Below are 8,950 nucleotides of genomic sequence, written 5' to 3'. Positions count from 1 at the left end.
AGTCAAAGATTGGCAGCCTATGAAGATTTCTCAAGCCACGCTCAAATCAGGAAAAATCTCAGGCGTGGATTTGCATTGATCCTCGCATGGCCATGAACAGTGAAGTTTGCACAGCCTATAAAATTCGAGCTTTGCTCCATGTTTTAGTATCTCTCTTGAGTGAGAGACCAGAGAGTGGGAAATCAGAAACGTATCTGATTTTGTATCAGTTTGAGAGAGTGTGAGTTTGAGTGATTTGTAATCCTCCTCCTCCTAAATATAATCTGGCTGCCCCCCCGTGGACGTACCCGATTTTGGGGAACCACGTAAATCTTTGTCTCTGTGTTTATGTGTGTGTTTGTGTTCTGGTTTGATCCTTAGTTTCCGCAACAGTTGTGAGGAGATAGAGTGCAAACATTTGAACCATTTCTTTGTCCCATTTCTTCCCCTCCGCAATTGGGAGGAATAAAGAGTGGAAGTAAGGTGCTTCTTGAAAACATGTTTTCAGTATCATTGGTTACTGCTTAACTATGTATAAAACTCTTATATTATGCATGAAAATGGCGTATGATACCTTCTAAACTCAAATTGCCTAAGAGAATCAGAGAATTATGTTCAGAAATTTGTGTTAGGGAAGTCAAACTGAGACTGCATTTGCTTTCCTCTCACGAGCTTGAGAGTCATTTTTTTATACCTCTTCCTTTGGCCCCTTTGCAGTGTCCCCTTGTCCTTGAGACGAAAATAAAATGAATCTTGATACTTGAATGCAAACTTGTACCCGACACTTATACTTGAGTTTGTGTTATAGGTTGTTACTTAGCTTGGGTGAACATATATTGGAAGTTATATATATTGCATACTTCTCAGTTCTCAATCATTGAATGCATTGATTCATTAAGTTATGACCATCGTTGGACAATGAAACTAAACTGTGCCTGTTTTTTTTTCCTTTTTTGAAAGGAAACCGTGACCTTGATATGTTGTCTTCAAATAGCATTTATTCCAGATAGATAGGTGAAGTAGAGTGGTTAAAGAGGACCAAGTTCGTCTTTGCTCCCTAGTTCATGAAGAAACCATCTAATCCAGCAGAGCAGAGACATGGATACCTCCAATAAGCTTGTGGAAACGTGTAAGATACAGACGACGATGGTGGTTTGAGTGGACGCTATATTTTTGTTGAAGAAACTGAGAATTGCGTGGAGAATGGGTTTTATGAATAAGGAAACAAGTTTACGCCTCTCGTTTAAACATAAGTTCGTTTCAGGCGAAAGCATTTAGATCTTTGGAGGTAATGAGTTGTTTTGTAGCCTCTGTAGGTATTACTGGAGTAATTCTAACTATCCTTGACCACCCTCCAGGAGTCTAGGACGTATAGAATTTGTATGAACTTACTACGCACATTCTTATACTCATAGATCAACATCGAACATATTTAAAACAACCTTTTTTGGTAAGTAACCGAATTAAAGCAAGAAAGAGATGTGGTATATACATCACGCTATAGTATGTCCTACTACACTAGGTACCTCAAGAGCTGCTGCTTAACATCAACTATAACTTTGTAAACGAATACTACTTGGGATAACTCTCCTTTGTATTAGGAGCTCAACAAGTCATTTCACATGGGATTTGGTGACAAGATAGGAGATCACCCAGACAATGAAATTATCAAACCGTCTCTCATACAACTTGTATCAGGGTACTTTGCATTCCTAGAGACGATCAGTTCCAATATTCCTTTTCTTCTGGACAATGTTATTGATCATATTTTTGTAAATTATTCTCGTTCCCAGTTTGTACTGAGGTTTGGCAAATTTGTTCTGCAAACTAGAGTTCCTCTTTTGGGGCCAACGTGATTTTACAAGCAATTAAGATTTTTTCTTTCTTCATATGTCTTTTGATGGCAAAACTGCATGCCTGTTAGTAAAATGCCTGACTCAAGCCCCAGCCGCCCAAACGATGGTCAGTTTGAAAAACAGACAATGGGGATATATGGTGAGGAGCATTCGTATCCATTGTAAACTCGAAGCGTTTAATAGCCAAAGTTGAGATTCTTGGGACTGCTAAGCTATGACTTGGATTCTTTCCTTGTAAAGTAATGGAATCTGAGCTATGTGCTATGACATTCCGTTGCACTGTATCTCTTGGTAATGCATGATTCTTGTATTCTAGAGCTGCTCCATAACTTTCTGATGATTTTGTTGTTCTGACTGACATTTTGGTGAACTCTTTGCTTGCCACGCATGACACATTTTTGAGCTCAGTTTTTATATTTATTTATCGGAAACACAATAATGAAGGAAAATTTCAACTCTATGGTTGCCCAGGAGAATATCAGTAATTCGACGTATCATAGTAGGTCATAAGAATTTGCGGCTACAGAATGTACCTTTCCTCATAAAAAATCATATCGTGAAACTATACTGATATGAATTGACATCACATGTCAAGCAATCTTGCTAGAAAAAACTATGACAATGTCGGAACTGCATCAAGTTTGTACGATGCCTATAGGTTTTTCTTCTTGATTTTGGTGAGACAAATCACCGGATGACTTAAGAACTAGGGCAATTCCCTTGTAATTGTCCCAAATAGAATTTGGACCTGCAACTACTTACAGTTACCAAAAACAACTAGTTTACTTAGTTGTGTGCATGCAACTTCTTTCATTTCATGTTCTTGCTTCTCTATGTGCATGGGTTGTGTGAAGGATGCGGTGATAGTTCTTCTTATGACTTGGTTTTAAAGGTGCCTCACTTTTGAGGGATGAAAGAGGAGGTGATGATCTTGATTTTAATTGGTAAATTCTACTTTGACTTCTGGCAAAATTTACCTCAATAGCTTATGACTTCTGCTAGGTAGCAATGAGTACGTTCTTTGTTAAAATTGCTTGGGAGACTCTTAGGACTCCTCTCCCTAAAGTTCCGTTGGCTCCGGTTGTTTGGTTCAAGCAAGGTATTCCTAGATGGGCTTTTATTACGTGGCTTGTTTGTCGGGGTCGACTTTTGACAAAGGATAGACTTCTCTCTTGGGGAATGATGGTGGATCCCCTATGTGTCCTATGTTCTAATGTGCATGAGTCCCATAAGCATCTTCTTCTTTTTTATTGTTCTTTCTCAACATGCATTTGGGGTAAAGTTCTTCATATGTTTAGCATTTCTAGAAGTCCAACAGAATGGGGGCAAGAAATAGGTTGGGTTATTCAGCACCTCAAGAAGAAATGTCTTTTATCTGCCCTCTACAAGTTAGCAATGGCGGGTACAGTGTACTACATTTGGAAGGCGAGGAATGATATTGTTTTTGGCAACAAGCAGTACACTTCGGATGCCATCTATGATATTATTGTCAAGGATGTGCGGGATAGGGCATCTTCTTGGCGGAATTATGGTCGTAGCACTATTAATAGAGCTTTGTGTAGAGCTTGGAATATTTCAAAACATATTTTGTAACTAGCTGTAGTTAGGCTCTTGTTTTTAGTTTGGTGTTCCTGTCTTGTTTCCAGTAGGGAGCTGGACTTTTCTCCGGGGTATGCCCCTTGTTTCTTGTATTCTCGTCTCTTTTGATTATAAAATCTCTCTTCACCAAAAAAGAAAAGAAAAGTAGAAGGCCTTACCTCAATAACCATCCATTTCTTAAGATAGATAACGTTTCTATCTGTCTCGGGGTGAAAACTTGCAAGTGTGGTAAATGCGTTTTTTTGCCAAACCAAGAATGCTAAATGGAAACACATCTTACTTGGCTTATAACATCTTCATTTCTTACCCCTTTTTTTTTTACTCTTGTATCAAAAGTTGAATAAAACTTTCTAAGATTCAACTCCAGCCCATGACTCAAACATGTAGTAGATTAAATTCTATTCAAGTTTTATTGAAGACTATTTTCTCCCTCTCAAATTTACAAATATGTTTTTAGTGATCCATATATACACTCAAATTTTTAGATGCAAAATTTTCAGCATTGAATCCTTCTCATGCCTTTAAGGCGTGTTTGCGGATCCAAAAAGAATAAAAAAAATCTTTGTCATAACTAGCAAAAGTCATGACGTGTATATAATGATGTTAAATTGCATTTGTGAAATTAGATCTTTTGCAAGTGGCCGCTACTTATTTCCAGACGCGAAAGTCATGCATTTACCCCATGCACACGTTGACCACCGTCGAGTGTCGCTTAACACTAAGATCCGTGCGTGCATTTGTAACTCACCCTCTAACAAAAGCCTGGTTTCGCTGATAAAAAAAAAAAACCCTAGTTTCAAAAAATAAAACTTGGCTTGTTGTTTTGTCTTTATCCATTTTTTTTTTGCATTTAATAAATTTGCATCAAACTTTTGTAGATTATTAATTTCTCGCAACGAAAGAAATCGCAAAAGTAAATAATTATTGTTACTTTTACCCATTTTTCTTTGAAATATTAAAAAAAGACCAAAAAGTCCAACTTTATGTACTTTTTAGGCTTTTTCCTACACTTTTTTTTCAAAATAAACTGAGCAATATTTATAGTTATTGACTGTTTCAGTTTTCCTCGATTCAATAACCTAAAAAAATTTAACTCAAAACTACTAAATGCCAAAAAGATTGAATAAGGATAAAAAAAAAAATTTGAATAAGAATTAAAAAAAAACACACTCAAAAAGTAGTGGGTTTTTTCCGGAAACCGGACACCGGATAGCCCAAACTAGCAATTTCCCTTCTGATGAAATTTGCGTTGTCCTCTTCTCAATTATTTCCTCACCTTCAGGCTTCAGCAGCACATGCGAGATCACAGACAGCACAATCCTCTCCAAACCCCTCCGACTTCCCGTCTTTCATCGGACCACCCCGTTCTTCTCCGCCGCCGAATTGCGTATTCATACGTGCTCAGGTCAGTCCGACTCGCTCTCGCGTTCAAACCCTAAATAGATCTGAAAACTGTCGACCATCGGCACTCAGTTCCCTCGCTTTTTAATCACGATTAGTGTTATTCTTCTAAAATTGGTTACCACGTTAGATCATCGATGGAATCCCCGTGAAATTCTCGTTACCTTTGGTACTCATGCTCCCGAAGTGCTTTTTGTTTTTATTTGATTCTTTTGTATGGATATTTACGTGAATTTGGGTTTAATGCCTTCTCATCTGCGCAATTTTTCTGTTCCTAGTGTAATTTCAACATCACTTGATTCCTAATTCTACAGAAAAGTCATTTTGTTCAGTAATGAACTTATAATTGGGTTCAGTCTCGAGGATATCTTCATATCTGACTTGGAAAGATAGGTTTGGCGTCCTGAGTGGGCTAAAGTAGCCTTCGAAATGATCCAGATTGGACTTACTCTAAATCTCTTCTCTTCCTTGTGGATTGCGAAGCACCACGCGCGAGATACTTTGATAAATAAATTGGTTTGATTTTCCCAAAGTATTGGCTATGTAAACACCTTGAATTACAGTATGATGATCAGTAATTTATGTGCTGCGGTGCTGCCATTATTTGAAGTTTCAAAATTGTTGTAGAGGAAGTCATTGCTAGTAGGAAAGACTTGTTATGATCCATTGGTTCATATAGAATTCATGTCCTTGGTGTGTCAAAAAACATTCTTCTCACTATATTTCGAAAAAGAGAGAGTTGTTTTTGATAATTATGTTATATTTGTAGCTTGAAAGCTTTCTTTTTTGAAGGAAAACAAAATTTACTATTTCTGAGAAACTTCAGAGCAAGACACCTTTTTTGTACTGTATTGGTCGGGGAGGGAGTTCTGAGAGGTAATGGTGGTAGTGTTAGAGGGTAGGGTCGCTTTGGGTTAGAGGGACCAGAAGATAATACCATTTTATAATTAACGCTCCGTTTGTTTCGGGCGGAAATCATTTTTGGGAAAATATTATCTGTGAAAACATTTTTCGGTGTTTGGGTACAACAAAATATAAAAGTCAATGGAGAACTTTTTCCAATGTAAGAAAAGTCAAAAGATAATGAACCAGTTAGCCTTGAAAACGTTAAAACGTCTTCCAAAATAAAGAGGCGGGATTTTTTTCTGCAACACTGTGCATCTCACCTGACGATCTGAGAATCACGCATCTCCCCAAGGAAACAGGACTTCTCTCGTCTCCCTCTCTCACCGTCTCTCTCTGCGCGCGTGCGCACACCCACATACATGTATCCATAGTTATGCTATTGGTAGTTTTTTCCTTCGATCAACTGAAAGTGAAGTGAACTGCGATCTGTGAAAGGACACTTCTGATGCGGATTTGAGCTTCAAGATCGTATGATTAGGGTTTTCTTTGCTACGTTTTTTGTCCCAATTCATACATAATTTTAGGTACGTATGTATGTATTGTGTGATTATGGTCAGTGGTTTCCCAATTCATTTGATGCATCTAGCTATTTTTTTGAGTCCAGTGCTTTGGTTTGAGTTTGATTCTATGACTGATTGTGTATTGCCTTGTTCTTTGGTTTTCCCAATTCAGTGATGCGATTTTGTTTCCGCATGTGATTAGTGTGTCTGTTTATCAATTTCATTTTACTGAATTATGTGAGAATGGGAGTGGTGATTTGTGGAGATATGGAAGAAGAATCAGAGATATTTAGTTCTTTAATGCCTTTGTTTGTCTTGGATTTGGAGTGGGAATCTCAATTGGACTGGTTATTGGGTATTATTTGTTAATATTTTTCAATACACATTGTTACAAAAAGGATGTTTGGTTAGTTTGTTAATTAGTGATTTTCCGTGTCAACCAAACAATAGAAAATGTTTTCCTATCACAACCAAACACCAGAGATGTTTTCTAAATAAAGTTTTTCACAGAAAAGGTTTTCCAAAAAAATATTTTCTGCCCGAAATAAACGGAGCGTAAGAAGAAAATATGAGGACAAGTTATTAGTGTAAATTATTTATTTTCATCCCCAACCTCACAAGGGGTGTGTGCACTCTACCATCAGTTAGTTTAGACAGGAAAAGAAACTGTGCAGATCACTCCACAAACCATAAGGGGGGTTCTGTGGTCAAGTATAGTGACTCACAGTCACTGTATTCGAAATCATCTTCTTGCGTCTAAATCAGGTATAATCTATTTTTCTGATTTGGGAGTGACAATAACTGTAAAAGTTTGGGAGGTAATCCGCACAAGCCCCAAACCATAGGGAGGTAAAGTGGACTTTACCCTATTTTTTATTGTTAGCTTTGAAAATACCATTTGACAGTTTAGTGTGTGGCGTGAATTCCTTCGAAGGGATTTGTATATATTAGCTTTTGTGTTTGGAACACTAGATTAATGAAAAGTCTGACACAAATTGTGTAGTGCCTGTGCGTTGTTGACAAGCCCCAAACCATAGGGAGGTAATCCGCACAAGCGTCAAACCATAGGGAGGTAATCCGCACAAGCCCCAAACCATAGGGAGGTAAAGTGAACTTTACCCTCTCTCTTTTTTTGTTAGCTTTGAAAATACCATTTGACCGTTTAGTGTAGAGTGAATTACTTCGAAGGGATTTGTATATATTAGCTTTTGTGTTTGGAACACTAAAGTCTGACACAAATTGTGTAGTGCCGGACCTGCCGGTGCATTAAAGGAAGTTGTGGAGTTAAGTTTTTTGAAATAAGGATATCAAGCCTGTTTTGGTTGGACATTTTAGATAGAAATATCAGTGATCCTTAACCGCATGCTTTATTTTCAGGTTAAACCGTTAAAGTGACATTTTTGTAGATTTTGGAATCTTTTGCTTAAGATTAGGTCTTGATTATTTCAAGAAGTTTCACACTAGTTGATTGTGAGGATAATTCTGTAATAATGATCACTCTGCTGCTTATCTCTTTTCAGCTAGATCTTTGACAAGATGTCTGGCCAAACCCAACGTTTGAATGTTGTTCCAACTGTTACAATGCTTGGTGTAATGAAGGCTCGCCTTGTTGGTGCTACAAGAGGTCATGCTCTCCTAAAAAAGAAAAGTGATGCTTTAACAGTGCAGTTCCGCCAGATCCTCAAAAAGATCGTCTCTACTAAAGAATTGATGGGAGAGAGCATGAAAACATCCTCGTTTGCCCTCACCGAAGCCAAGTATGTTGCTGGAGAAAACATTAAGCACATTGTCCTTGAAAATGTCAAGAACGCATCGCTTAAAGTGCGATCTAGGCAGGAGAATGTGGCTGGCGTGAAACTCCCCAAGTTTGAATATTTCACTGAAAGTGAGACAAAGAATGACCTGACTGGACTGGCAAGAGGTGGCCAGCAAGTGCAAGCTTGTCGTGCTGCTTATATAAAATCCATTGAGGTTCTAGTTGAGCTAGCTTCTCTCCAAACATCATTCTTGACACTTGACGTGGCAATCAAAACCACAAACCGAAGGGTCAATGCGTTGGAGAATGTTGTGAAGCCAAGGATAGAGAACACAATAAGTTACATCAAGGGAGAACTTGATGAGCTGGAGAGGGAAGATTTTTTCAGATTGAAAAAGATCCAAGGTTATAAGAAGAGGGAAATGGAGAGACAACGCGCATCTGCCAAGCAGTTTGCAGAGGATCAATCTGCAGAGAAAGTTTCTTTGCAGAAAGGGATTTCAATTAATGCAGCACATAACTTCTTGTCCGCTGCTATGCAGAAAGATGAGGACATAATTTTCTGATATGGAGGTTAGTTTCTTGTCGCGTTGTCAGGCTTTGCCCCTGCTGCTTGTCTTATGTTGGGAATGTGTTTCAGTTATTAGATAGCCAAGATTTTATGTATTCAAATAAAAGCTTCATGTATATTGCTTCTTTTTGTTTTTGGAATAGACTTGTGGCTGAATTTTCCATCTCTTGGTTTTTTGGTTGGGCGGTTTCTTGTTAATTGTTGTAAGACGGGTTTATTCATATATCCATGTGGTTGGAGTAGTTGCAGTTCAGGAATGTGGTGAACTCTAATGATAAAGGTACATCTCTAGTATTCAAATTTTTTTAATAATTGGGAACTTGCATTTTTTGTATTTGGATCTGGAAAACCTGGTATGTTGGTTGTTATACTTGCTGATGCT

The 8,950-nt window shown here is 37.9% G+C and overlaps 1 protein-coding gene across 2 annotated transcripts; it reads left to right on the top strand.

The window, feature by feature from the left end:
- The first annotated feature begins 4,639 nt into the window (after positions 1 to 4,639).
- LOC131300469 (V-type proton ATPase subunit D) lies at positions 4,640 to 8,821 on the top strand. Of its 2 annotated transcripts, none has more exons than XM_058326333.1 (2): positions 4,640 to 4,839; positions 7,762 to 8,821. In XM_058326333.1, the coding sequence occupies exon 2, from the start codon at positions 7,778 to 7,780 to the stop codon at positions 8,561 to 8,563; it is 786 nt and encodes a 261-aa protein (XP_058182316.1). In that variant the 5' UTR covers positions 4,640 to 4,839; positions 7,762 to 7,777; the 3' UTR covers positions 8,564 to 8,821. The 2 variants fall into 2 exon arrangements, with proteins under 2 accessions (XP_058182316.1, XP_058182317.1); XM_058326334.1 differs by lacking the exon at positions 4,640 to 4,839 and adding an exon at positions 6,183 to 7,344.
- The last annotated feature ends 129 nt before the right edge of the window (positions 8,822 to 8,950 follow it).

This window comes from Rhododendron vialii, chromosome 9a, assembly GCF_030253575.1.
Source record: "Rhododendron vialii isolate Sample 1 chromosome 9a, ASM3025357v1".
In the NCBI taxonomy this organism is placed as follows: domain Eukaryota; kingdom Viridiplantae; phylum Streptophyta; class Magnoliopsida; order Ericales; family Ericaceae; genus Rhododendron; species Rhododendron vialii.
The sequence above is the reverse complement of the archived record's forward strand: the minus strand, read 5'-3'. Positions and strand labels throughout refer to the sequence as shown.